Source organism: Monodelphis domestica, chromosome 2 (genome assembly GCF_027887165.1).
Source record: "Monodelphis domestica isolate mMonDom1 chromosome 2, mMonDom1.pri, whole genome shotgun sequence".
NCBI lineage: Eukaryota > Metazoa > Chordata > Mammalia > Didelphimorphia > Didelphidae > Monodelphis > Monodelphis domestica.
The window spans coordinates 259,963,858-259,990,597 of record NC_077228.1 but is presented as its reverse complement, the minus strand read 5'-3'; the positions used below and the strand labels follow the sequence as shown (position 1 = coordinate 259,990,597).

General features: G+C 45.2%; 3 protein-coding genes across 14 annotated transcripts in view; 1 reads left to right on the top strand and 2 right to left on the bottom strand.

Moving 5' to 3' along the window:
- Positions 1-1,555: 1,555 nt before the first annotated feature.
- CHRNE (cholinergic receptor nicotinic epsilon subunit) lies at positions 1,556-12,680 on the top strand. 3 transcript variants are annotated; one of them, XM_001370915.3, is made up of 12 exons: positions 1,556-1,677; positions 2,013-2,155; positions 2,304-2,348; positions 2,529-2,638; positions 3,082-3,237; positions 3,344-3,441; positions 7,225-7,425; positions 7,608-7,722; positions 9,739-9,853; positions 9,962-10,148; positions 10,235-10,353; positions 10,936-12,680. In XM_001370915.3, exons 1-12 carry the CDS (start codon positions 1,632-1,634, stop codon positions 11,083-11,085), a joined length of 1,485 nt encoding a protein of 494 aa, XP_001370952.1. In that variant the 5' UTR covers positions 1,556-1,631; the 3' UTR covers positions 11,086-12,680. The 3 variants fall into 3 exon arrangements, with proteins under 3 accessions (XP_001370952.1, XP_007483301.1, XP_007483302.1); XM_007483239.2 differs by lacking the exon at positions 2,304-2,348; XM_007483240.3 differs by lacking the exon at positions 3,082-3,237.
- C2H17orf107 (chromosome 2 C17orf107 homolog) lies at positions 7,981-9,690 on the bottom strand. Of its 2 annotated transcripts, none has more exons than XM_007483237.2 (4): positions 9,247-9,690; positions 8,626-8,880; positions 8,232-8,513; positions 7,981-8,080 (listed from the first exon to the last, which is right to left on the bottom strand). In XM_007483237.2, the coding sequence occupies exons 1-4, from the start codon at positions 9,310-9,312 to the stop codon at positions 8,048-8,050; spliced, it is 636 nt and encodes a 211-aa protein (XP_007483299.1). In that variant the 5' UTR covers positions 9,313-9,690; the 3' UTR covers positions 7,981-8,047. The 2 variants fall into 2 exon arrangements, with proteins under 2 accessions (XP_007483299.1, XP_007483300.1); XM_007483238.2 differs by having other exon boundaries at positions 7,981-8,077; positions 9,247-9,685.
- An 11-nt stretch (positions 12,681-12,691) lies between the features above and the next one.
- Positions 12,692-26,740, bottom strand: part of MINK1 (misshapen like kinase 1) — a 58,772-nt gene continuing 44,723 nt past the window's right edge. For 2 of the 9 annotated variants that reach the window (XM_056817686.1, XM_007483241.3), the window contains exons 13-34: positions 25,157-25,273; positions 24,590-24,676; positions 24,142-24,345; positions 23,722-23,895; positions 23,138-23,398; positions 22,855-22,940; positions 22,610-22,720; positions 22,355-22,464; positions 21,879-21,967; positions 21,625-21,648; positions 21,333-21,499; positions 18,246-18,348; positions 18,031-18,168; positions 17,677-17,785; positions 16,500-16,667; positions 15,825-15,968; positions 15,421-15,555; positions 15,043-15,143; positions 14,615-14,764; positions 14,369-14,528; positions 14,028-14,167; positions 12,692-13,632 (exon numbers count right to left, since the gene is read on the bottom strand). In XM_056817686.1, coding sequence (XP_056673664.1) covers positions 13,549-13,632; positions 14,028-14,167; positions 14,369-14,528; positions 14,615-14,764; positions 15,043-15,143; positions 15,421-15,555; positions 15,825-15,968; positions 16,500-16,667; positions 17,677-17,785; positions 18,031-18,168; positions 18,246-18,348; positions 21,333-21,499; positions 21,625-21,648; positions 21,879-21,967; positions 22,355-22,464; positions 22,610-22,720; positions 22,855-22,940; positions 23,138-23,398; positions 23,722-23,895; positions 24,142-24,345; positions 24,590-24,676; positions 25,157-25,273 — 2,862 coding nt within the window. In that variant the 3' untranslated portion in view covers positions 12,692-13,548. The remainder of the gene's footprint in view (positions 13,633-14,027; positions 14,168-14,368; positions 14,529-14,614; positions 14,765-15,042; positions 15,144-15,420; positions 15,556-15,824; positions 15,969-16,499; positions 16,668-17,676; positions 17,786-18,030; positions 18,169-18,245; positions 18,349-21,332; positions 21,500-21,624; positions 21,649-21,878; positions 21,968-22,354; positions 22,465-22,609; positions 22,721-22,854; positions 22,941-23,137; positions 23,399-23,721; positions 23,896-24,141; positions 24,346-24,589; positions 24,677-25,156; positions 25,274-26,740) is intronic. The other 7 variants (XM_007483242.3, XM_007483245.3, XM_007483243.3 and 4 more) reach the window with 7 other exon arrangements.

The following is a 26,740-nucleotide window of genomic DNA, read 5'->3' as shown; positions in this document are numbered from 1 at the left end:
AAGGCAAAAGAACCCTTTCTGTAGCATCCCAAGCATATTCACATCTATGAATCATAAATGACTGTATGGCTACTGTATCTCCAAGCACAAGGTTTTACCAATGAGGTTTGTGAATGTAACCTTGAAATGGCCATGTGGCCCTTGGCTAGGGCAGACTCATTAACTTGATCAGAGCCACAATTGCCCGGGAAATCAAGAAAGCACGGGTTTATAATCTACACGCCCCAAAAGGTGTCACTCTCACCCCACTATCCAATCCTTATTGTCCATGCCTTGTAACGTGGTTACTATGTGCTTGAGAATACTTCCCTAATCAGAGGAAGGCAATAAATACAGAGGAGGCGACCATGAATATCTCTCTTGGATCTTCTATCTTCTCTAGCAATGACTCTGTCTCTCTCCCTCTCTAGATCTTCTCCTTCCCCGAGGCTGTAACCCATCTTGGCCTGTATTCCCTATCTTAATCTCCTCATCCACCTCGTGTTCCTTTGTACTCATATTTTCCCATCAAGGAGAATATCATAGGTTTGCCTGCCTATTCATACACTGACTTATCCGTGTCTTTCATTCCTCACCCTGGTTCTTGGTTCCCTATCTCTCCTCGGGTCCCATCACAAAGGTGAGCCCCTTCCCTTGTGGGACCCTGCTGGTCAGGGATATCCTTAAGGAACACCCCACACTTTCTCCCCAAATTTGTCGACCCAAGAGCAACTCATAAATAGAACATTCCTAAGACGCTGCAGACATAGATGGGCTAGCAAAATTGGAAAACAAAGCAAAGCCTTGAGACTTTTAAAAATCAAGACTGACATTGAAGACAGAGCAATCTGAACATTATTTGTCTCACCAGTCTTCTATCATATCTATTTATATCAACACCCAATCCTTCAATAGAATAAGCGTAAGAACTGTTTCACTTTTTTGTTATAGTATCCTTGCACCTGGTAACAGTGTCTTATGTATAGTAGAAGGCCAATGAGCATTTGTTTGAACATGACAGAAAAGAAAAATGATAAATGCTGGAGGGGTTGTGGAAAAATAGGTACACTAATACACTGTTGGTAGAGTTGTAAGCTGATCCAACTATTCCAATGAACAAATTGGAACTATGTCCCAAGGATTATAAAACTGTGCTAAAAAATCCTTTGACTCAGCAGTGCCACTACTAGGTTTGTATTAAAGAGGAAAGAACCTATTTATAAAGAATATTCATAGCAGCATTTTTTGTTGTGTCAAAGAATTGGAAATTGAGGGGGAGATACTCATCAATTGGGGTAGCAGGTTGGTTCAGTGGATGGAATGCAGGCGTAGAGCCAGCAAGACTCATCTAGGTTCATTTTTATGGTTGGAAGACCGAATACCTACTTTATCTAGTAGGTTATAGTCTGATTCTGGGATATTTAGGGGAGTAAGAAGGGTGGCAGAATAGCTGTCTCTGGCAGCAGCCAAGCCATTACTGTTCAGAGCAGGTGCTAGGGATGGGAGTGGGGGCAGGAGGCAGGGAATAGGATAATGTTAACAGGCCTCTTGCTCTGGCCGGAACTAACACCCTTCCCCCCAAGCTGGCTAGGATGGTCCTTCCTTTTAACTCTGATCAATGCTCAGAATAACCTGGAGAAGCCAGAGGACAGATGGAGGGGACTGTGCTCTGCATACTGCTTCTTCAAGGGCTTCTGGGTATGAAGGCTGTAGTAATAGTGTAGACTCTGATAAAGAGCTAGAGAAAGAAACTGAAAGATGAACACCTGAAGAGAGGCAGATCGAGAAACAGGCAGAGCCAGAGGGAGGAAATGGAGAGAGAGAAATCAGGAGAGACACAGAAAGGGAGACAAAGACGTACAATTAGACAGAGATAAACCAGAAACAGAAATTAAGAGAGAACCAGAGCGTCAGAGAAATAAAGAGGAAAACAAAACAAAAACAAACAAAAAAACACAAGCTATAGAATGAAACAGTTGTAGGGAAGTGGCCCAGGGTCTTTCCTCAGACGACCTTCCTCTCCTGTCTTCCAGGCCTTGGATGGGGAGAGAGTGAAGAACTTCGCCTTTATCATCATCTCTTCAGCAACTATGATGCTGGCACGAGGCCAGTTAGGTGGCCAGAAGAGAAAGTCTCTGTTAATTTAAAAGTCACCTTGACCAACCTTATCTCATTGGTGAGACACAGCTTCTCCCCTTTTCCTGCCTGCCATTTTAAACCCCTTCCCCATCTAACCCCCAAACCCTTTATGTGAGCCCAGAGTCCATCTCCTATCTCTTATTAATCTCCTCCCTCTTTACCATTCCTCATCTCAATCTCCTAAGAACGAGAAACAGGAGACTCTCACAACCAGTGTCTGGATTGGAATTGTGAGTAGGGCTTTGGTGGGGAAAAGGGGCCCAGAGCTGGAGTATACAATGGTCTTGGTGGTCCCCATCTCACATCTCTAAGGGAAAATTAATCTCATTTATTGATATGTGGGTGAGGGTGGAGTGGGGCTGTAGGGCAGAGGAAGCTTTTACCCCAGCCTTTTTCTCCAACTCTCTCAGGAATGGAATGATTATCGACTCAACTACAGCAGCAAGGACTTTGGGGGCATCACAACTCTGAGAGTTCCAGCTAACCTCGTGTGGCTTCCTGACATCGGGCTGGAGAACAAGTTAGAAAAAAACACCTGAAAGCCTGAAGGGGGTGGAAACTGAGGGGATTTGAGGCTTGTGATCCTGATATCTGAAGGTCTTAACTATGTCACTGAAAAGGATTGGGGGGGGGGGGCTGGACAGTGGCAGGGCACGGAGGTGCCTTCAGTCCATCTCCAGGACTCAGGCATACAAGGCAGCACAGATGATATTCTTCTCTGAACTAGTCAGACCAGCAACAAAATCCACATATCCCCAAGGCTGAGACCTGGACATGAGAGATGAGGGTTGGGGCACCTAGGGACAGTTGGATACTGGGGACATCATGAGAGTATTTGGGGAGGGAGAGCCTGAACTCTGGGATCCCTTGTGGCAGTTATGGAAGGAGCCCTGGAGGGCGGGAGGGGGTCAGGGTGTGGGGCAGTGTGCTTCAGTCAGATGCTTGGTCCCCTTGTACCGACAGCATAGATGGTGTGTTTGAAGTGGCCTACGAGGCCAATGTGCTGGTGAATGAGGGCGGCTCTGTGAGCTGGCTCCCCCCTGCCATCTACCGCAGCACCTGTGCAGTGGAGGTCACCTATTTCCCCTTTGATTGGCAGAACTGCTCACTGGTCTTTCGGTAGGACCCTTGGCAGGGGTGAGCTCTGGGAGGGTAGGACCAGGCCAGGGTGGGGGCTGCAGATAAGGGGAGGGAATGGGTACAAACTCCAGCCTTCTCTTCTCAGGTCTCAGACGTACAGCTCAGCAGAGGTGGTTTTCGTCTTCTCAGAGGAGTCTGGTCAGATTGTCAACAAAATACAGATCGATGAGGAGGCCTATACAGGTAACAGTCCAGGACTCCGACTTTTAAGGGGCCAGTCAGGAGGAAATGCTGCAATGGAAGGGTTTCCTTTATGGGAGCAAGGGATGTTATTCAAATCGCTCAACCAATAAGCATTTATGGAAGCTAGGGATGCAAATACAAAGAATGAAAATCCTTGTTCATAAGGAGTTTACATTCTAACAGTGGAGCCAAGTATGACAATCAGTAATTATTTTTAAAAAGACATATCTGAAAACCCTTACCTTGTCTTAGAATCTATATCAACTCCAAGACAGAAATGTGGAAAAGGCTAGGCAATGAGGGTTAAGTGACTTGCCCAGAATCACATAGTGTCTGAAGGTAGATTTGTACCCAGGACCTCCCATTTCTAGGTCTGGCTCTCTATCTCCTGAGCTACCTAGCTGCCTACATCTAAAAATACTCTTTGTGAGTATGTATATCTAAGTTCAGAATCTAAAAATAAGCACAGTCTAGAGATGGAATGTTTTCTGTGAGGAAGGGGCAGAGAGAGAATTTAATAAACACCTGCCATGTGCCAGGCATTAGTGCTAAGCACATCACAAAGATGTCATTTGATCCTTACAGCAACCCTGCAAGGTGGGTTCTGTTATTATCTTTCCTTTTACAGTTGAAGAAACTGAGGCAGACAGATGTTTAGTGACTTGTTCAGTCACTCAGTGTTGGAGGCTATATTTGAATTCAGGTCTTCCTGACTCCAAGTGCCACACTTTATCTCTTTGTCACCAGTGTTTATAGAGGAGTAGCAATTAGCCCTTTTGGGGCCAAATCAACCTTTAATAAACCTGGAAAAATGTGCTGGAACCAGATAAGTTTTGTTTGTATTTTTTTCTTGAGGAAAGAGGGAACACTGAAGCTTCTTTGAGGATTGTAGTACCAAGATCACTTTGGCAGCTGTATGTTGAAACGGATTGGAGGAAAGCCTTCAATGGGAAGATTATTTCATGTTACTATTACTGAGTTGTTGAGGGCCTGAACAGTGGTGGCTTTGTGAGTGATCTTGTAGAGGTAGAATTACTGAGACTTAGAAAGTGACTGGAAATGCGAGAATGAAGAATGAAGAGTCAAGGATAATGCCAAGATAGTGAACTTAAGTGGACAGGACCTTCAACATTAATAGAGAAAGGTGGCTTTGGAAACAAAGACAAATTCTGCTTTGAACATAGGAGTTTAGAGTTAGCTCTGGAATGAAGCTTGGAGGTAATCAAATTCAATTCCCATATTTTACAGAGAAGGAAACTGAGGTCCTGAGGGTGACTTGCCCAAGGTCATTATTACAGACAAAAAAGTGTTTGACTTAAACTGTAACCGCAAAAATATGGGTTTCAAGACTTTGAATAGTCAAAATTGTAAAGATAAAACCAATGTCTTGGTTTTATATTAAAAATAAAGTGGTCGCCATGGGAAAAATTCCCAAATATGAAATACCTAAGTCAGCTGGGTTTATGGAGATTTTAATTAATACAAATTAAGGAATTAAGAAAAAGGAGAGAGAATAAGAGAAATATAGTATGAAGGGCCTGAACCTTAAGAGAGAGACCAGTCAGTCTTTAATCCATTCACTACAAGATTTGTCCCAAGCAAGATTCTAGTGTTCAGAGAGATCCAGCTACTCCAACTAGTCTGAGCTCCAACTCAGCTACCAAAGCTGTACTCCTTTCAGCCACTGAGAGAGAGACCAGTCTCCAATTTAGCTCCATAGCTCAATTCACTTCAGAGGCCTTTCTGACCTCCTTTTAAAGAGAATTTTCTCCTATGTCACCTCCCCTAAGTTTTCACATCTACCAGTCAGAGTAGATGTTTTCACAGGACTGACCATTCTTAATTTACATCTTTTTTAGTTCTCAACTTCTCTGGGTAGACTAAAACTTCACACCTCTTTTGTTAAGCTTGTCCCTTGCAAGTTTGCAAGTTGCCTGACCTTTTAGTGATTAATTTGACCTTCATAGGCACTTAGCACCCTTTTGTATTAGATCTAAAAATAGACCTAGCTTAAGGGCTTTTGCCTTACTATAAGTATGAGTTAAATACTTTTCATTGTTCAGTAAGGAGTTTTACAACTTTATCTTCCCCTAAAGTATGCTTAAGTATGGGTGGAGTAATGTTAGAGTTCTCACATTCCTGATCAAGTACCTTCATTGTTTAAAATGGGGAATAGCCTTAACCAAATGTTCTAAGGTAGAGTATGAGAATTTTTAAGATTCACAAGTCTGAGAAATTTTAAGATTCACATCATACAGGTGGCAGTACCAGGACTTGAACTTATCTTCTCTGATTCCAAATCTGCTGCTTTCTTCTGTACCACCTTGCCCATGGGACTTCTTATTGAAGATATCTTCCAGGTAGACTGGAATTTAGAAATAAAAATAGGGCTGGATTTGAGAGTTATCTGCTTGGAGATGACATTAAACCCACAGATAAGTCACTGAGATGGGGTACAGAAAGAAGATAAGAGTGGGACATAGCCAATTATCCACCAAAGAAGTCTGAGAAGTAGTTATATTGGTAGGAGAAAAAACAAGAAAGTGATGTCGAGAAGAAGAGGGTGATGGAAAATGTCAAATGTTCTAGAACAAGAAAGATAAAGATGGAGAAAAGGCCATTGTTAAGAGATCATAATTTGGAAAAGAACAGTTTCATTTGATGGTGAGGGTTGGAAGTAAGGCTGGAAAGATGCAAAAAAGGGAAAGAAATAATATCAATTAAACATTTAAAATATAGAAGAAAGAAGGAGGAAGTTTAAAAAGGAGACAAATAAGCAGGATTCTAGGGTTCTAGTGTTAACCTTAATATACATTAAAAAAGACTGTATAATAGAAATTCACAGTTTTACAATGGTATTGGAAACCATTTGTACTTTTTTGGGTTTCATGTTTGCTGATGTTTGTCAAGATCATTGTAAAAGAGAAAATTAAAAAATAAAAAGAAAGGACTGGATTCAATAAGACAACTTTTTCTGAGAATTTGTGAAAATGAAGGGATATCCATGTTTTTGGAGCTTGAGGGAGTATTAGGGTCACTGCAGGAGGAGTTTGGAATACTTGGTAAAAGTAGAGATCAAGAAGAAAAGTCAGCCCCCCCCCCCCCCAGAGTAGAATAAAAGAGGAAAAAAACAGAAGGAAGAGTCAAGAAGTTTTGAGTGGTAGAGTATAAAGGAGCTCACAGGGAATGATTATCTTTCTTTTCTCAGTAGAGTATACTGCCCAAGGGAGGTGGGGAGGGAGCTGAATTCGAGGCTTGAGAAGGTTTAGGGCCACTAAGATAAATCAACATACATTAATGGCCTACCCAGTACAAGATCTCTCCCATAACAAAGAAATATTACTATAATTTGCCTGTATTTTTTTTACCAACTCATAGTTTTAAAAAGCTCTGTTAAACCCAATTTAATATCAGTTTTAGATTTACAAAATACCTTCTCCCACAACCACCCTGGAAAATGCTGTGTAATACTATCATAATTCCCCATTTTACAGAACTCTGGGCTCCTGATTCTCAGGTTAGTGCTCCTCCCCACTCTCCCCCCCACTGTTATAGGCCTACTTCTTTTTTGCACATGTTTTATCCTTTAATACTTTCCCCAAACACTGGTCTCTTATCCCTCTACCCCCAAACAAGGCTTCCAGCTGAGGGGCACCATCTGGGTTTCAGTCTGTCTGGATTCCCTGGACGGCTACCCCTGGCATATGTTAAGGCATATATGTGATCTAGGTGGCCACAGACGTTCAGCAAATAAAGGAAGTCTCATTCATCTCTAATCCACAGAGAATGGCGAGTGGGCAATCGATTTCTGTTCTGGGCAAATCTGGTACCACGAAGACCGCTCCGTGGATGCCCCTGGGAACATGGAAATCATCTATACCCTTATTATCCGCAGGAAGCCCCTTTTCTACATCATCAATATCATCGTGCCCTGTGTTCTCATCTCAAGCCTTGTACTGCTAGTCTACTTCCTGCCGGCTCAGGGTAACGGGGCCAAGGGAAGGTAGAGGTAGCTCCATTTCCAAGGCTGCACATAAATTCTCTCCCACTGCTGGAGACGCCCCAGCAATCCCTTGGCTAAGGGGGGGTGGGATGGGGCGGCGGTGGTCGGTGGGGGTGTAGTGGTTAGAGCAGAACCAGAATTCACAGGGCAACCTTCCCTTCAGCCGGCGGGCAGAAGTGCACAGTCTCCATCTCGGTCCTCCTGGCCCAGACCGTTTTTCTGTTCCTTGTGGCCACGAAAATTCCAGAGACTTCTCTGAGTGTCCCCCTTTTGGGGAGGTAAGTAGGACAAGAGACTGGATCTAAGCCTAGGGAAAAGAGGTCAGGCGGAAGGGACAGAGACCAGCGGAAAGGGGGAGGGGAGGCGGGAAATGAAAAGATGAGCACAGAGGAAAGCTGGGCTAAAGAGAGAACAGCTGTCTCGGGTTGGGAGAGAATTGAATCAGGAGGAAAGGGGGGTGGGGGTGGTGAGGTCAGAGGGCGGGAAAGGCCAAGCCCAGTGAGGAGGAGCTAGCAGTGAGAGAAAAGTTTGGAGGCTGCTTTCCTCCCAGCTTTATTTGCGTCGGTGGTGGATCTACAGTTGCCCAGATAGGTTTCACCACCTCTATTTCATCTCGAGTCCTCCGGAGGGTTCCTGCTAAAGGAGTGGCTAACTGAGTATTTCCGGCCGGGATCCCTTTGCCCCTTTTCAGTCATGCCTCCACCTCGCTCTCAAAAGTTGCTGCTTCTCCCCGGTATCATATCCTCCCCCACGTCCCCACCCCCCCCGCAGTCGAATCCTAACTCACGCGTTTCTCGCCACCCCAGCCAAAGGGCCAAGGCCATAGGGGCGAAGCCTTCTTTCTGGGGCTGTAGGCATCCACGTTGCGTCCAGGCAGACAGAACCATGCCCCATTGAGGAGGAGCTGCGCGCTAGTTTTGGCCAAGGTTCCCACCTCCTTCACGCCCCGCCCTGCAGCCAACGCCAAGCGGGACAGCGCGCGCCCGGGGTTCCCCAAGCTCTGGTTGTGGCCTGGGCCACTGCAGCCACAGAGGCGCCGAATCTCCAGCTTTAGCCATAGGGCTGAGATCTGAGAATAAGGGTAGGATTCAGAATAAATTCCGGGACCCCTTCCACACAGTCCCAAGATCAAGTCTTCTTTTGGACCAGACAACCTCTCCTTTTCCTCCCCATTTCCTCACCTGCATCAAGGTAGTTCCAAAGCTCAAAGCACTTCCCACAGCCTCTCTCAGGACCAGCCCCAGGGAAGCTTCTGGAGTGGTTGGGAAGCTGTGTGCCTCTGTCTTTACTCCTTCCCGCTCTGGCAGCTCCCCTGCCTCCCTGTTCTGGTCTCCAGGCCCCCGAGGCTTCAGTTTCTCTAGCCCGATCTCCAAATATTCATGGGCTGCCGACAAGGCCAACTCCAGGGAGCATATAAGTGGGGGCTGGAGGGCCACCTGGTGTTGAGATAAGAGGAGCAATCACCCAGAGTGTCTTTAGGGGAAGGAGGTTAGAGGATTAATTTCAGAATTGAATGCCAACCGCATATCATAAAATCATTCCACCGCTAAATAAACCCTAAAACAGGATATTAGAGATGGAAGGAATCTTGGACGTCATCGAATACAAACCTCTCAGTTAACTCGGGGGTTTACTGGGATAGTGCTGTGGCATTTAGTTAGAGGTTCACTAGCAGACGGAGAGAGGAACTTGGGGGCAAGGAAAGAAACAAGGTAATGGAGGGGGTCACAGAAAGACCATGGGAGGGCAAAGGGGCCAAAGAAAGCCCCCTCCCGGGCTGGGCTCCTGAAGGAGTAGCTCACCTCCGTGGAGCTGTGGTAGTGATAGACCCATAGCAGAGTGTCCAGGGAACCTGAGGACACTTTCATAGGTAAGGTGTTCCTTTGCGCGGGGATGTAAGGGAATTCTGCGATTCTCACGTGGTAGAAGCTGCTAGGAAATGGGCCTGCCAAGTCCTTAAGGAACAGGTGGGTAGAAATTCCCAAAATTCCCAACTTCTGAACTATCACTTAGTAGCCTATCCCGAAACAGAAGAGCACTGCATTGTGAGGGAAGAAAGAGGGCACCTGACGGTGTTAGTGACGTAGATCTGTCCCACCTGGCAGGTGGCTTTCAGAAAGTTGTTTCAAGTTCTTGGTATCGAGTTGGCGGAAAGGGGTTCTAATTTAGTCGCAAACTAACGTATTGGGGCGGGGCAGGATGGTGACGTCACCATCCTTCTCCCCCTCTCCTTGCCTTGGGTTCAAGACAAAAAGTCTGCCCATACTATCTCCACCCCCTCCCTCTTATCTCAGGTATCTCATTTTCGTCATGGTGGTAGCCGCACTGATTGTCATGAATTGTGTCATCGTTCTCAACGTATCCTTAAGGACGCCAAACACGCATGTTATGTCCCCTCGGTTACGTCATGTAAGCCTTTGGGGATGACAGGGATGGGGCGTTGTTTGTAGAGGAGCGGGTTAGGGGTAAAATATATGGGATGGAGTAAAGGAATTCCGCGGATCCCCCTTTCCCCAGGTTTTCTTAGAGCTGCTGCCAGGGCTTTTGGGTTCTATGCCATCTCCACCGGCGCAGGGAGCTGGCTCTTCCCAACGCAGGGCTTCCTCCCTGGGAATTTTGCTCCGTGCAGAGGAGCTGATCCTGAGGAAGCCCCGGAGTGAGCTGCTGTTTGAGGGGCAGAGACATCGGCATGGGCCAGGGCCAGGTGACAGGGTTATTAGAGGTCGAGGGATGTGGGAGAGGTGCGAGTTTGGAGGGGTCCGAAATGGCCCCTTCTCCTCCCTCTCTCAGCCTCTTCCACTGCTGCGCTGTGTCAGAGTCTGGGAACTGCCGCGTCAGAGATTCGTTGCTGTGTAGACTCGGTGAACTTCTTGGCAGAAAGCATGCGGGAACAGGAAGACTCTGGGGAGGTAGGGAAGAGTTAGGACCAAGTCAACATTTATTAAGCATCTGCTATGAGCCAGGTACTGGGCTAAGCACGGAGGTGATACAAAAAGAAGGGCAAAAGCCAATCTGTCCTCAAAGAGCTCACAGTCAATTTCTGGAAATGTCATGGGATGAATTGTAAATAATAATGAGGGAAGGCTCTAGCATGAAGGTTGGCAACACTGGAGAGACAGCCAGGCCCAGAGATGAGAGGTCTTGAGTTCAAATGTGGCCTCAGACATTTACTAGCTGTGTGACTCTAGGTAAGTCACTTAACTGCCATTGCCTACCCTTAGCACTCCTAAGACAGAATGTAAGGGTTTAAAAAAAAAAAGGCTGACAAGTTTCTTGCAGGAGATGTAACTAGCTTAAAGGAAGCCATAAATGAGGAGATTCAGATGTGGGGGACAGTAAGAAAAAAAGTCTTCCACCCCCAATGGTATGTGTCTAGTGAGAGGAACAGCAGATAGGCAGTGGGCCTATGCTTGCTTTAAGCTTTTCTGGGTTACTTGGCTGAGTGTGGGTTCTGGAAGACCGGACTCAATGCCTGTGATCCCTTTCTTCAGGAAGTTTCCAGCTGGGTCCTCGTGGGAAAGGCCTTGGACAACATCTGCTTCTGGGCAGCCTTGGTGCTCTTTGGGTTTGGCACAGGCATTATCTTTCTTGGGGGTTACTTGAACCGAGTACCCGAATTGCCCTTCCCCCCTTGTATGTAGACCATCCTTTGGACCAGGATACCTGTAATCCAAGAATCCACTCCATCTTGCCTCTTCTTGGCTAGTCCCATCCTGAAACCAGATCTTCAGCGACCAGTCAGTAAGGCCCAAGTGGAAAGGAGAACTCCCACATTTCCCTTCCCAGGAATCTTCCTTTTAACACCATAATAATAGTAACAGCTAGTACTTATGTAGTGTTTGCAAAGCACTTTACATGTCAGCTCACTTGATCCTCATGACAACCTTATGAAATAGGGATTTAAACTCCATTTTAAAGATAAGTAAACAGAGGCACAGAGAGGTTAAGGGACTTGTCCAGGGTTACCTAGGTTGTACATGTCTGAGCCAGGATTTGAACATTTGTTTTCCCAATTCCACATTTCATACTATCCATTGTACCACCTAACCTTGACCTGAATCCCAAGCCCAGTCTCCCAGTTCCCTCCCCCCCACCAAAAAATAGACCATCTTATTGACCTAAACAACCCTCTAAAAAACCGTTATGTGTGCAATACTGGCTTTGGCTCTCCTTTGCCGGAAATACAGTAGACCATCCTCCCTCATGGCCTCATATCATATTCTTCCCCATCCCCCAATAAAGCTTGTTTCTGCTAGTTATCCTCTTGAACTGTGTTGTCTTGTGGTGTTTTACCTCCCAGCCTTGGGTGTCTTGGAAGCCACCCTACTTTCCAAAGCTTTGGCTTAGGGAACTTAAATTGCAAGAACTGAAACCCTCAAGCTCTTTCCCCCTGGCAACATGAGTGGTGAATGAGTGGCAAAAGGGAGAATGCCACCCTTCTTCAGAATCTGGAACCTCACAAACCACACTGACACCTGGTTACCTTTTGTTCTCTAATTACATTGAATCTATTGTCTTAGAACCACAAATGTCAATGCTAGAATGGATTGCTTAGGGTCACGGAACATTTTCATTGTACCTAGAACCTTAGTCCCAACTCCCAGTTGGGACTTTCCATTCCAGTCAACTGCTTCTGATAGGAATTAGGCAACCAGAGTACGGTTTAGCTCTGTTTATGAGCAACACAATTCAGGAAACTGTCCTCTGTATTCTACTTGGACTTGGGATTTGTGTTTCTTGGCATTCTCCATGTTCCTAAAGGGAGGGGAATCTTTACTCAGCTTGAGTCAGAGACAGGAAGTGGCACTGAGATCAAAGGGGCTTCTGAGGAAGGGAGCCTGTGGCTCCTAAGGGATGAAAACTAGAAAATAGCTGTGAGACAGGAGCTCTGCCCTTTACCTAGCTATGAGGCCATGAGGGAGTCTAATAGGTCTGATAGCTGGTCAGCAGAGGTTAGAGGTAGAGAAAGAGTAATTAGAGCCTCCTAGGAGAAAGTGAAAGAAGTATGGGTAAGGATCCCCACCCCTATCCATTTCACTTCCCATAAATGATGGAAGCCCCTTCCTCTTCTCTCTGATATCTCCCTATCCCATACACATATTCCTGGGTTCTTGATTCATTCATCTTGGGGTCTACTCTGACCACCTCCTTTTTATTACTGATTTAACTGCTGAACATATATATCTTTGTAGTTGTAATTCTTGTGCTGGGTTCCCTGGGCAAAAAAAAAAAGCAATGGGTAACGAATTTGGTTGAATTCTGTCTTTATTAACAAATGAGGTTTCCAAGGCCACTACATTGAGATTAGGGGCAGGGAATTGGGTGAAGGGGGCTACTTGCTGCTCACACTATATACAAATGCAAGCAAGGTGGGGATAGTGGGTAGATGAGAGCAGTAGCCAGCCCCATGGCCCCCCCATCAAGGAAGAGCATTGGAGGAGAGGAAAAGAGGGATAAGATTAGAAAGGGGGGGAATATTTTGGCTGGCAGCCCCCCTCCCCATTTCCTGGAGGTGAGGGGGGGGAATGATTAAAGTGCTTTCAGAGAGTGATGAGGAAATGGTCCCCATGGACCATCCCCCCCTTCCCCTGGAGTGACTGGTGACCCCACCTTCGGGTCTCTATGCCACCCCCCAGGGTCTGGTACATTCATTGGGGGAGTCAGTCCCCCTGGCGTGCAAAAAAAGGGGCCCTGGGACTCTGCCCTAGACAGCAGCAGCAGAATAAAGGGAGGCTTCCCCAAGCACTTTCTTCTTTGGTGGGGGAGACAGAGAGAAGGAGCTGGTTCCCAAATAATTTCTGGTGGGAGGGAACTGTACCTCTACCCAGAAGTGGGGATGGGGTGGGAGGGTGGGCAGGCACAGTTTTTTTAAGAGAACATTTTAAGAGGGGAAAGGGGAGGTCACATGATCACAAAAGCTTCAGGGGTCATAGGTCATGTTCCCAGCAGGCTCCAGTGAATCAAACTAATAAAAGCAAAAGCCCAGGGTGGGTATAGGGAGAGGCCTGGGAAGCCTGGCTTTTTTGTTGTTGGGGGAGTCAAAGGGGATTATGTCCAAAGTGGATATATATACCCCACTACCCCGATTCAGCCTAGGGCCCCCATCACCAGTTCATGATGCAGTTACGGTTCAGAGTCATGAAGTAAACTTGGCTGCTGCCTCCAGAGCGAACTGAGGCAAAGAACACCTGCAGGTTGGGGAAATAGAGAAAATGGATGGATTGAGGATGATAGTGGTTATATGTGTTGCTGAAATGTAGGAGAAACAGGGCTTTCAGTGAGATCTTGTGAAAGGGTCTCGTTTGCCTAGCAGTGGGGGTGGGGAGGTGGGGGGCAAAAGAGCTGGATCCTCTGGGTTTACAAAAGGGAGTCAGAGAAGGCTGAGGCTAAAGCTCTCTCTTGTGGTAGTTGGTAGGCTATCAGAACAGAACTCATCTTCATGAAATCACTGAAGAAGTGACCCACCTATGGTTTTCCCTAGAAGCACTGAACATAGGTCTGGTCGGATATTATTCTATCATGTGGGGATAAGAGGGTAGTCAGTGATATCTGTGGGTGCCCGAGAAGTCTAAGAGAGTCTCACCTTGTCATTCCTCTCACACAGGAATTTGAGTCTCTGTGCTCGCTTATGCATGAAGACCCCATCCAAGTGCCCTGTTTCCACGGAACGGATCTCAATGGCCTTCTCACCCCAGCCCATGATCTGGTTGGAGCAGATGTAGGCTTCCAGGAAGGAAAGAGGAAGTCAAAGAAATTGGAGTGGCCTGATCCCATTTTACATACAAACCCTTCTATTCTAGGGCCCCTATTCCTATTTCCCTGAGATATTTCAGGAAAAGAAACTTCTAAGAAAAGGGTCATATAGTTCTAGAGAGAGAGAATGAAGGAGCTGTAGACTGGGACAAGTTCTGAGAAGGCTCCTACCTACAGAAGTAGGCATTTCTCCCCACTGCAGCACCACATCCTTGATGATCCGGCCATAGGTGTTAACATACACACCCTCATCCTCATAGCAAAGAAGCATCTCCATGCCTTCAGCATTTGGAAGGAAGATGATGGCATGGGGGGTTATCTGGCTCTGGATCTATAGAGGATTAAGAAGTAATTAAATCCAAATCCTAATTCAGCTTCTTCCCCAGCCCCTATACTTTTAAAGACTCATGAGCTCACATGTACAGGGATGTAGATATCATAGCTGTTCCCTGAGTCCACATCAACAGCATGGAAGCCAGCGCTAGAGCCATAGATGACCTTGAGCCGCTGCCCCTCCTCCACCGTCAGGTCAACCAGCAGTGGCCGGTGAGGGAGGTCGGCAAAGGACTGAAGGGGACAGGGCAGTTCAGGGCAAGGAGTGGATGTGGGATGAGAAAGGGGCTGGGGCTGGGAAGATGTGGAAGATGAAATGGGCCTGGGACTAAGAGGCAAGAGGGATGGGGGTGGACAATTGAGAACAATATTGAGGTGGTGGAGATGGAAAATATGGGGAGTAGAAAGGGAAAGTAAAAGCCCTGTAAAAGAAAAATTGGGGAGGGAATGGGGGATTCAAAGTGAGAATATGGGACTTGGAGGAGCAGAAGGGAAGTGCCTGGTAGTGTTACCTTGAAAGCCATGAATTTATGGTAGGGCTTGGGGGCCCAAGCATACACCTCCACTGAGTTCTTCAGGGCAATTACCAGGAACTTAATGCGCTCATATTTCACTGAGGAAAGTTATATGAGAAGGGAACAGCCATGTGGGTACACACCTTCCTAGCTCTCCTTCGAATACTTCCCCAGTGTTCCTGCCTCAAACCCTCCCAGGTCTTGAGCTTAGAGTGAAATGCTCATCACATGCTAGGTAGCGTTAACCCCCTATATTTCACCCCCTCCAATAGTATAGTGTTTACTTCCTGTGTATCCCCATATCTTCCCACTGGTGAAATGGTAATATCTACCCTCTGCTGTCCCTTATAATGCCCAGTGTAATTTCCCTCTCACCAACTCGGTAGTGCCCACAGCCCTCCATGTCCCCCACAGTGGTCCATCCCTGTTTCTTTTCCACCTCTGGGTCATTGTGTAGGATCTTGTTCCGGAGCCAGGACAGGTAGTAAACCCGAAGCTTGTTCCTTTTCCCTGATGGTGATGTGAAATATACCCTTTTTAGGAGCTCGACTCCTTCAAGCCCTGCCCCCATCTGTGCCAGTGTTACTAAAGTTGATGAATTAATTCCACTTCCTTCTGTTCCTCTCTCCCAATTCTATCATCCTTCCCCCTCACCCTTCCAATATTGGGATTTAATGAGTGAGTTTAATTCTTTCTTTAGCTTAAATTCACAGTCTTGAAGATACCATCACTTCTAGCCCTTTCTCCCAGATTTCTCTCCAATCTACCCCCATCAATACCTGAGATGGTGATGAGCAGATTAAGTCCTTCCAGAACATCCATTTGCTGGAAACGTCTTCGCCCAATGAGCCCATATACTTTTCCCTGCCCACTTCGATCTAGCAACATCAACCCATTTTCTGTGCCCACCAGCAGGTTCACACCTGAAGCACAAAAAACCCATATAACCCAGTGGGGGGAGGGGGGGAGGTGCAGCGGGGCAATTAGGACCTTTGTTTCCCTCTGCTTCTAACTTGGGACCAATACCCCAGGAATCACTTTCCCTATTTTTGGCCAATCTAATTAATGAGGCAAAGACATCATTATTTGGATTCATTTCTCTGCTCCATTAATAAATGAACCTTTAGCTTGATCACATGGGTTGATCGGGATATATGACTGGGAAAGTAGACTCTAAAAGATCACCCTAGTGCAAATATTAATAATATAGAAATAGGTCTAGATCAATGACACATGTTAAACCCAGTGGAATTGTGCATCAGATATAGGAGAGGGGTAGAGGGAGGGGAAGGAAAGAACATGAGTCTTGTAACCATGAAAAAATATTCTAAATCATATAATTAAATAAAATTTCCAAATAAATAAATAAATAAATACACGAACCCATTCACTTCCCTACCAAGGACACAGAGATTTCTCCAGTTTGGGTCTAGCATCTTCCCAGTTATACTTACCCCAGAGGGCAGCACAAAGTATCTCTGAGTTAAATCTTTTCTTGTACTTTCGAATTTCAGGGGTGTCGCTGTGGGGCCGAGTGTTAGTGGGATTCACATTGACCACAGAGCCTTTTCGAACCTCATACTGCAACTGTTCCAGCCGCCCACCCTCTCTACCCACCAAGGCTGCAGGGAAAGAAGAGGTTGGTAAGGACCATAAGACCCCAAACAGGACCATAGATTTAAATAGACTTGTAAGGAACCTGGAATTTAGCAACTACAACCCTCTTAGTTTTTATTTTTTAATTACATGTAGAAACAATTTTTTTACAATTGTTATTCTGACACTGTGATTCAGATTCTCTCCTTTCCTTCCCTCTACTCCCCAGGTGGTAAATGTACATATTTCCATATTCCCCATGCTGTGACAGAAGATACATATTACATAAACAATAAAACATTCATGAAGGAAATAAAGTGAAAGATGGCATGCTTTGATTTTCAATCAGATTCCAAAAGTTCCTTCTTTGGCTTTGGATAGCATTTTTAAATCATGAGTCCCTTGGGGTTAACTTGGGACTTTGTTTTGTGGATCCTTTATAGTTAATTGTCATATAATTGTTACTGTGTATACTATACAACCCCCTAAATTTACCTATGAGGAAAAAAAGGAAAATTGCTTCTCCTACTGTACCATACTGCATCCCTAAAGATCTTTTGTTCTGGACCCAAGCATATTTAGTCCAGATTACATTAGCCTTCTCTTGACAGTGACAAAAATGCTTTAGTATAAAAGAATGATATGGGTAAAAAAAAAAAATCCTTTCTCTACTTCTCACTTCCTAGAATAATGTCAAAATGACTTTCCAGTGTCTCAAGACAATTTTTCCCCAGGGCAGTCAGGTGGCACAGTGGATAGAGCACTGAATCTGGAGTCAAGAAGATTCACCTTCCTGACTTCAAATCTAGTTTAGACACTTATTAGCTGTGCCTGGGAAATATAGTGTCCCTGGGAAAGTCCCTTAACTCTGCTTTCCCTAGTTTCATCATCTGTAAAATGAGCTGGAACAGGAAATGGCAAATCAGTATCTTTGAGAAGAAAACCTCTAATGGGATCACGAAGAATCAGACACAACTGAAAAATGATTGACAATAAGTTTCTCTCCAGGGATGATCATGTTCTTACTATTCTCACCTGTAATGGGGATAGTATCCCCACTGCCTCCTGGCTGGTAAATCCCCAGATCCACAAACATAGTGAAGGAGCTCTTGCCTGGGGCCTTCACCAGGCCACGAGATTGGTACTGTGGAGACAGGATAATATGGGCCACATTTGGACAAGCAGGAATCTCACTTCTACAGACTTCTGCTCAGGATCTCTACCCCAACATTCCATAACCCTTGCCAAATGTCCCCTCTCTCCAGATTTGGATTTCCCAGATTTTCTCTCCCATTCCAGACTTCTCTCACCCCTTTCTATGTTCTGTGTTTCAAAATAGTTTTTCCACTCCTTGGCCCCTTCATAATCTCCCTTCCCTGTTCCACATACATCACTGCTTCCATCTTTAGCTGGAGAGCCCTGGCCTTTGCCACTCTCAGTGGGTGAATGGCTAGGCTGGACCACATCAGGCAGGTTAGTGTAGCCATTGCTGTCAGTATGTAGCAGTCCTTGCTCCTCTTCAGGAGTCTGCAGGAAGGAGAAGCATCAGTACCAGCTTAGCCAGAAAGTGAATTGGGTAAGCATTGGGTAGGAGGAGAACTCACCCGCTGGACCACCATGGTACCTCCCCCATAGGGGGTTTGGGTCCCAGACAACTCCTCGACATCATGGACAACCATGGTGCTCACACTATCTGTGTCTCCATCACTGTTGGAGGAAAAAAGTGAGGTGAAGGGTGTCCATTCTAGTCCCATCCACCTCACAAGTTCTTTCTGAAAGAAGCATTTTACATTTAAAATCCCAGCATCACTCATACCACAAACACTGAGGGACAATGAGTGCAGGCTATAAATATGGCTTCCATTATTATTATTAATTCTATAAACATGGCTCTGTCAAAAACTCTTAAATCTGTCTCTACCTCTGACTACTCTGTAGGGCTCATGTAAACAAGTGTGTGCTCAGGGATCTCCTCTTGGAGGCAAAAGTACTAATAATTTCATATGTATGTTTCACACTGAATTTCTCCTTTCATATGCCCCTCTTTTTTTATTTTTGATGGTCCTTGTCATCTAAACTCCTAACCTCAGTGTTATCTTTTTTTTTTCATTTTTCATTTAATTAATTTTCTTTCCCTTCCCTCCTTCTTCCCCCCTCCCAGAGCCAATGAGCAATTTCTCAGTGTTATCTTTAACAATTTCCTCTCCCTTGTTCCACATACTCAATCAGTTTATAAATTCTACTGACTTGATCTTTGAAATATTTCCTACACAAAAATACAGTAAAATTATGATGCCCAAGCTTGGTCTCAAAGGAGAGATAAAAGAATATATCTTTCTCTTCTCTTTGCTGAGGTAGGGAGCTATAGGTGTGGAATATTACAGATAATACTGGATTTGGCTTATATGTTGGTTATTTTTGCTGAACTGTTTTTAAGTATTTAAAATTTTTTTGTTAAAAGGCATGATATTCTGGGAGGGAGAGGGAAACACTGGAAAATGTAGTTGATGTAAAAACAAAAGAAGTCAACAACAATTTTTTACTCTCTCTCATATCTGTCTTCTCCTTTCCACTCCCATTTTTAACTCTCTTTGTTCAGACCACACCTGGCCTCTATCACTGTCTGCTCATTGTTGTTCCCATCTCTAGCTCTGTCTTTTTTACAATCTATCCTTCATGAGCTAGCTATCTTCCTAACCCACTCCTCTGATCACAACTGCCTGTTCAAAATCCTCTCCAATTGCCTCATTAATAATTAATAAACTCTCTGTCCTAGCTTCTAAGTCCCTTCTATAATCTGGATTTCACTTTCAGCCTCATGCCATGTTGCTCCTGAGATTCTTAAATTCTATCTTCATGGCTTAGTCCCTGCAATCTTCTTTATTTGGAATAGATACCTTTCTGTCCCTCCTCTATCTCTGGAAATAGGTTCTCACTCTTCCTTGTCTTCCAGATTCGCCCTCTCTGTCAAAGTTAATCCTTTTCCAAGTATCTTCTGTTCCACCCGTTCCTGTCTTCTTCAAAAAAGCAGACCCCCCCATTTTTTTCTCTTTTGTTCCTATCTACTGGTACCCTTCTTACCGCCTCAAAGAAGCCCAAGTCTTCTCATCCTTAAAAACCTTTACTAGATCTTACCAGCCCTTCAAGCTATTATGTCTCTCCTCCCTATCTCAGCCAAACTTCCAGAAAAAGCTGTCTATATTTGGTGTCTCTGCTTACTTGTCTCTCACTTAGTGGTTCTCAACCTGGCTTTCGGCTTCATTACTCAACAGAAACTGTGGTCTCCAAAGATACTCTCTCTAAATTGCCAAATCTGAGCCTTTTCTCAACCTGTGTCATTTGATAATGTTACCTACTAAAGATATTGATATTTTTTCCTTAAGGAGTTTTTATGACAACACTCTACTTGTCTGCCCACTCCTTTTCAGCCTCCTTCTCAAGGCTCTGTTTGTCCTATGTCCTCTTCTCTTTTTACATTCTCTGTCACAACAACCTCATCAACTCCTGTGGTTTAACCCTAAGTCTCTACCATGAGTTTCAGTCTACAATACCAATTACCTAATGGACATTTCAAACTGGAGGTCCCAGAAACATCTTAAACTCAACATACCACAAAAGGAACTCAGATTCTTCCTGAAACCCTTCCACTTCCTCCTTTTCATTGATAGTACCACCATCTTTCCAGTCTCTAGAGTTCATAACCTTAGCAATATCTTGGATATTCCCTCTCTGACTTTGTCTTTCACTCCACACATATCCAGAAAATTGTCTCATCTTGCTATTTTTACATTCAAAACATCTCTTTTATCTTCTTCATTCACTGAACTCACTTCTCAACTAGATTATATAGCCTCTTCATTGGCCTTCCATCCTTGAGCTTCTCACCATTCCAGTCCATCTTACACACTACTGCCAAAGCAGTTTTCCTTAAGCACAGCCCTACATGACCTGGTCCCAACCTATCTTTCCAGATTCCTTGGACATTATTCCCTCTTCTGTGGCTTTCTCCCTTAACACACTTCATCTCCTATTTCTGTGCCTTTGCACTCATAGACTCCACCCCCAAAATGCACTCCCTCCTTACCTCTGCTCTATAGAGACCCTTTCTTTGTTTAAACTCAAGCTCAAGCTCAAGATTCAATTTCAATGCTCCTCTAGGAACCCTTCCCATCCCAGGTTTTTTTTTTTTAAAGCATTTGGAACTATTCCTCACACAGTTTAAATCACAATTATTTGTGGTCCGTGTCTTCTTCATTCCCATTATACATAATTCTATGGTAAGCTCCCTGAAACCAATGGCCTGTGTCCTATCTATTTTTCTACAGCACTGTACAAAGCAGGCACTAATAAATGCCCACCCAGTGGAGATTAGGCCAGTTTCTACCTTCAAGGAATCTCCAGTCTAGCAAGAGAAAGATGCTCACAAGTAATTCCATTTCAGGGTAATGTGTGATGAGGACCATGTGACAAGACTTATATGCTAAAGTTATTCAAAAAAAGTAATTAACTGATTTTGGAGGCAGTGTTCATTACACTTATGAAATGGGGAAGATAATCCCTCTTCTAGAATTGTATCCCTTGTACCTTTGTTCTTCCCTTAACCTAGCCACTTGATGAGGTTTCCTTCTATCCCTTCCATGATTTTTTCTGATTCTATACAGTTGCCCTCCCTAAAGATAATACTTCTGTACCGAATTCCAGAGCATTCCCTGCTCTCTTCAGAGTGGTCTCCATCTCCTTCCTCCTCTTCATCATCATCACTGCTCTCCACCTCCTCACTAGATGATGAATAGTCCATGGCTTTCTTAGGTGGTCGGGGGGTCTCATCTGCCATCCGCTCCTTTAGCAGCACAAAATCCTGAATTGGAAAGAGGAGAATTTGAGGTTGGGCAGGGAGTGCTGGTCTCCAAGATTAGAAAGGTACTAAAGGTAGGAAACAGTGGGATCCCACATGCCTGTCCATCACATATCTCTTGCACTAACCTCGCCAATTGCTCGCTTATAGCTCTGAGGGGAACCATCGGGAAAGAAAGGCAGCCAGAAAAAATAGGAGAGAGATTAAAAGATGTTAGTGATGTAGGAAAAACCCTCTGATTTCCATTCCCAGTTCTGCTCTCCCAACTTCAATACTGAAAGTTCATATCCCTGCCCCAAGAGAGTTGGCAGATCTCATGTTGAAACCTCAAGTCCTGGGGCAGGGGAAGTTACATCATCAAGTTGCCAATGAGATTACTCACTGCAGGCCGGCCAGGCCTAGATCGATGGTCATCAGGTCTGACTTTGTTCCCTGGGGACAATATAGGAGAGTTGTCCAACTTGGAGGATGCTAGAGATGAGAATGGAGAGGAAGGAAAGAGTGATGGTGGAACAGTTACTTATTCCATGACTCCCTGTTGGCTCTTAATCACCTCAACATGCTCTGGTTGAAATAGGCTCCCCAATTACTAGACCTTCCTAGCTCCACTGTGGATAATACAGGACCTCATTCTCATAGCTCTTTGTCTAGATCTGCCTCAGCCTAGAAAATTACTTAAGAGTAGGGCCCAGGTTTTTGCTACATAGTGTCTAGCACATAAAACCTTGATGGCAATGGAGAAGATAGCCATTACTTTTAATCCCCTTGACTGTCATCTCAACAGCTGTGCTTTACTCCCACAATGACCCCAACCCCTTCTTTCCTCTCCATCAATTCCTTTTAGTTTAGGGGCCTCACCTCCTACTCGGTTTCGCTCCAGTGAGCCAGCCTGTGGTAGGTGTCCATGAGACTGGAGGAGGCTGTCTCCACGTTCCCAGCCTGGCTCACTCCTTCGAAGGTCTGGATTGCTATGGCAGATGAGGGGTCAGGAGAGGATGGAGTGAGTCAATCTTCCCTTACCTTAGTTTATGGAATTATCATAGCTCAGGGAACCAGCACCATAGCAGGGGTAATCATTACCATGTAGGGAGGGGTGAGGGACAACTCCATTACCTACTGGTGCTGGGTGGACTGGGGGGTTGAGTGGGGGGCCCTGGAGGCCTGGGGGTCACCCCCTCTGCCTGAGTTTGCAGGTAGATTTGCCAGGCGGAGTTGCTGCGAGGTCTGTGAAGGGAGCACAGGGGTGGCTGGGGGTGGGGGGAGGCTGAGATGGTCAGGCTAGGGTTCCTCCACCCCCAGGTGGGGGATAGTAGATCTTCTATATCCCATCCCCTATCCCATTCTAGCATGGCCATTACCTAGCACAGACAGCTTGTGCTGGTCGTGAACTTCCAGCTCCACTGGTGTTAAGGGCAATGGCAATGGATGAGGTCCTTTGGGGCACCTGAAGAATGGTAAGAAATGACAAAGAAGGGGATGGAGGCTAAGTTGAATTAATCTCTGTGTATCCTTCCTTAGGATCTCTCTTCCATCTTTCATTTTTCTTCCCTTTTTCCTTTCCTGTACTCTAGTCATTTCTTAGCTCCCCCATCCATCTCTTCTTGTCATTCCTTTATTCTCTTTCCTAAGAAACTTACTTACCTTAGGAGGGGCCTCACTGTCCATTCGATTCCAAGGTGGGGGGGCTGGTGTAGGGGCAGGACCTTCAGAAGTGGGGTCTGAATTTTGTCGGATAATGGCTCCACGAGAGGCAGGAATAGCAGTGGGTGGGGGGACAGTGGGATCAGGATCATGAGCAGCAGGGAAGGCAGCCAGGTTTCTCGTTGGCTGATCTTGTAGGGATTGAGAACGGGGCACAGGTGCTGCATATGGCTTCAGTGGGACCCGGTGTGCAAGAAGGCTCTGCAGGAAAAGGGGGTTGAGGGGATATACATTTGTGATTTATCTATACTTCAACCAGTCAAGAAGGGAAGGAGCTCTAGTTTCTATCTGGAATATCTTTCCCCTTTGAATTATTCTTCTGATGGTATTATATGTAAAAAAAATGATAAGGTCAGAAAAACAGGCATGTAGAAATGTCTACATATGTGTAGGTAGATTTAATATGTCTTCTTATGAACTTACCTATCTCTGTTGTGCTTGTGTGCGCGCATGTGTATGTGTGTGTGTGTGTTTGTGAGTGAGAGACAGACAGACATTCAGAGAGTCGGAGAAAGAGGACTTACCTTATGTGGTCCTTCCTGGGGCTCCACAGGCCTTTGCATGGGTGGAGTTGGGGAAAGGGGCCCAGGGGCCCCAACAGGGACTTGTGGAGGACTGGGATCTGGTCCTGTGCTGTTTGGCTTAGACTTGGCCAAGGGTGAGTTCTGTTGTTTGTTCATTCTTGTCCTCTCTTCTACCTGTGAGGATGTGGTTTGGGGAAGGTGTCAGAATCTCTATTTTCCCCTTTGTTTTAAAATTACAGAACCCTAGTCTTCTCCTCCTCATCCCTTTCCCACTGTTCTGTCCCTTTTCTTTAGTTCCTGGCTCCTTTCCACAACTTCCTCAGGCCTTTCATTAGACGCCAGAGGTTTTATAGAGCTATGGGTAAGACCCCAGGAGGTTGCTCCTTGAGGACCAGTCAGAGTAGGAGTTTAGGAGAATACCTCTCGGGCCCAGGCTGGTTTGTCAGCAGGATTAATACCCCGGCTATAGTGGTAAAGGGGTTTTTTGTCTCCTGCTGCTGGTGGCTGTTGCTGTTTCTGGAGCTGCTGCTGCTGCAGGGACTTGAGGTAGGCATGTTCCTGCTGCAGCTGTCTCTGAAGTCTCTCTGACTGTCGCTGTTCCTCTAGCTGCTTTCGCTTGTATTCCTGGTACAATGGTGGGGGAAGAAAAAAGGATATTCAGTACTGAAGGACTAGTGAATTGGGGATGTCCATATGAGGCTGGAGAACACAGGCTTCTCTTCTTTCCAAATGCTTAGAGGTTGTTCACCCTATGGTTTCACTGGAACCTTTCCCTGTCCCCATTTCCTACTCTAAGCAAAGGCGGCCTAAAGTCCACCCCACCCCCTTCCCAAAAGGAAATTAGGTAGTGAATGAAGGACCCCATTACCAGCAGTAGGGCCTGTTCCTGGAGCAGCTGTTGCTGAAGGATCTCAAGCTGTCGCTGCTCTTCTTCCAATTTATGTCGGATATACTCCTGGGGGGTAGGGTGGGGATGGGGGGGGGCAGGGAAACGAGCAGGGGAGAGAAGAGAGGGGGAACAAGAGGTGGAGGGACAGGAGAGGAGAAAAAGAATACAGAGGAGAGAGGATATGTGTGTGGAGGGAAATAGGATAGTAAAGTAGGGAAATGTGATGGAGATGGCAAGGAAATAGGAAGAGGGGAGAAGAAGAAAGTAAACAGGTAGAAGGGGTCAGAATGGATGGGCCAGGAAGAGGTAGGTAATTTGGGAAAAGAAACAGAGACAGGGAAAGACGAGGGAGTCAAGGATAAGGGGGTAGGGGGTGGTGGGAAAGAACACACAGAGAAAGAAAGAGATAGTGAAGCTAGAAAAAAGACAGAAGAATCTGGGAGGAGAGGGGGAGGGGAAACAGGGGAGGTCTGGGGAGCAGGGGAAATGGACAGCAGAAGCCAGAGAGGGGGGATATGCATAGATGTGTATGTAGGGAGACAGTACCTGTTCTCGTTCTGCCTGACGCCGTTCTTCCTCCCTTCGAAAGGCTTGCATGTCCTCCATTCGTTGCTGCTCCTTCTTCTCCTGTAGCTTTCTCTGTTCCCGATCTCGACGTTGTTGCTTTTGGGGGTGGGAGAGGAAGAAAAGAGAAGAAGAGATCAGCTAAGATGAGTCTAGATACTTCCCATATTAAATTAGCTAAGCCAAATAATAATAAGAGCCCTAATTCTGCTTTCTCAAGGAACCCAAGAGAACTAAAGACTAATTCTGAATATCGGTGAGGGCCATATTTAAGACTAGCTGTTCCAGAATTAATCCAAACACTGAGCGATCTCAGAGAGCTAAGATAGAGGGGTATGCAAACAATTACTTTCATTTCTTTGTGGTTTATTGTGGAAATACTGGTTATTTTTCTAGAGGAAAGGGGAAAGCTTTAAAAAGTGTTTTACTTTTGTATTCTGATGACAGATAGTGCTTTAAAAATGCCCCTAATCAAGACACCTACAAGGACCATATGGAAAAGGCTACAAAGGATGTATCTCCTGGCTGCAAGAAATTACCAGGCACTATGAGCAGGAAATTATTCTTAGAAAAAATTCTTTAAAAATACCAGGCACAACATGAATAGGCAATTCTCAGTCAAAGGAATCAAAACCATTAATAAGCACATGAAAACGTTTTCTAAATCTCCGATAATCAGAGAGATGCAAATCAAAACAACTCTGAGGTATCACCTCACACCTAGCAGATTGGCTAACATGACAGCAAGGGAAAGTAATGAATGCTGGAGGGGATGTGGCAAAGTTGGGATATTAATTTATTGTTGGTGGAGTTGTGAATTGATCCAACCATTCTGGAGGGCAATTTGGAACTATGTCCAAAGGTTGATAAAAGACTGTCTGCCCTTTGATCCAGCCATAGCACTGCTGGGTTTGTACCCCAAAGAAATAATAAGGAAAAAGACATGTGCAAAAATATTCATAGCAGCGCTCTTTGTGGTAGCCAAAAATTGGAAAATGAGGGGATGCCTTTCAATTGGGGAATGGCTGAACAAATTGTGGTATATGTTGGTGATGGAATACTATTGTGCTCAAAGGAATAATGAACTGGAGGGATTCCATGTGAACTGGAAAGAACTCCAGAAATTGAAGCAGAGTGAGAGAAGCAGAACCAGGAGTACATTGCACACAGAGACTGATACACTGTGGTACAATTGAATGTAATGGACTCCTCCATTAGTGGTAATGCATTGATCCTGAACAACCTGGAGGGTTATAGGAGAAAAAACACTATCTACATTCAGAGGAAAAACTGGGGTGGTAAAAACACCAAAGAAAAACAACTGCTTAATAGCATGGGTCAAAGGGAATATGATTGGGGATGTAGACTCTAACTGAACATCCTAGTGCAAACACCAACAATGTGTAAATGGGTTCTGATCAAGAACACATGCAATACCCAATGGAACTGCAAGTTGGCTATGGGAGGGGAGGGAGGAATAGAAAATGATTTTTGTAACCAACGAATAATGTTTGAAATTGGCCAAATAAAAAAAATAATGTCAATAAAATGCTCAATTCCCATTAG

Bases quoted from the DNA above. Each gene is read 5' to 3' on its own strand.
- CHRNE (XM_001370915.3), top strand. From the start codon at position 1,632: ATGGAGGGGACTGTGCTCTGCATACTGCTTCTTCAAGGGCTTCTGG. The intron at 3,442-7,224 runs GTAACAGTCCAG...TCTAATCCACAG, and splicing joins CGATGAGGAGGCCTATACAG to AGAATGGCGAGTGGGCAATC. The intron at 7,723-9,738 runs GTAAGTAGGACA...CTCTTATCTCAG, and splicing joins AGTGTCCCCCTTTTGGGGAG to GTATCTCATTTTCGTCATGG.
- C2H17orf107 (XM_007483237.2), bottom strand. From the start codon at position 9,312: ATGAAAGTGTCCTCAGGTTCCCTGGACACTCTGCTATGGGTCTATCAC. The intron at 8,881-9,246 runs GTGAGCTACTCC...TCTCAACACCAG, and splicing joins ACTACCACAGCTCCACGGAG to GTGGCCCTCCAGCCCCCACT. The intron at 8,514-8,625 runs GTGAGGAAATGG...CCTTATTCTCAG, and splicing joins TTGGAACTACCTTGATGCAG to ATCTCAGCCCTATGGCTAAA.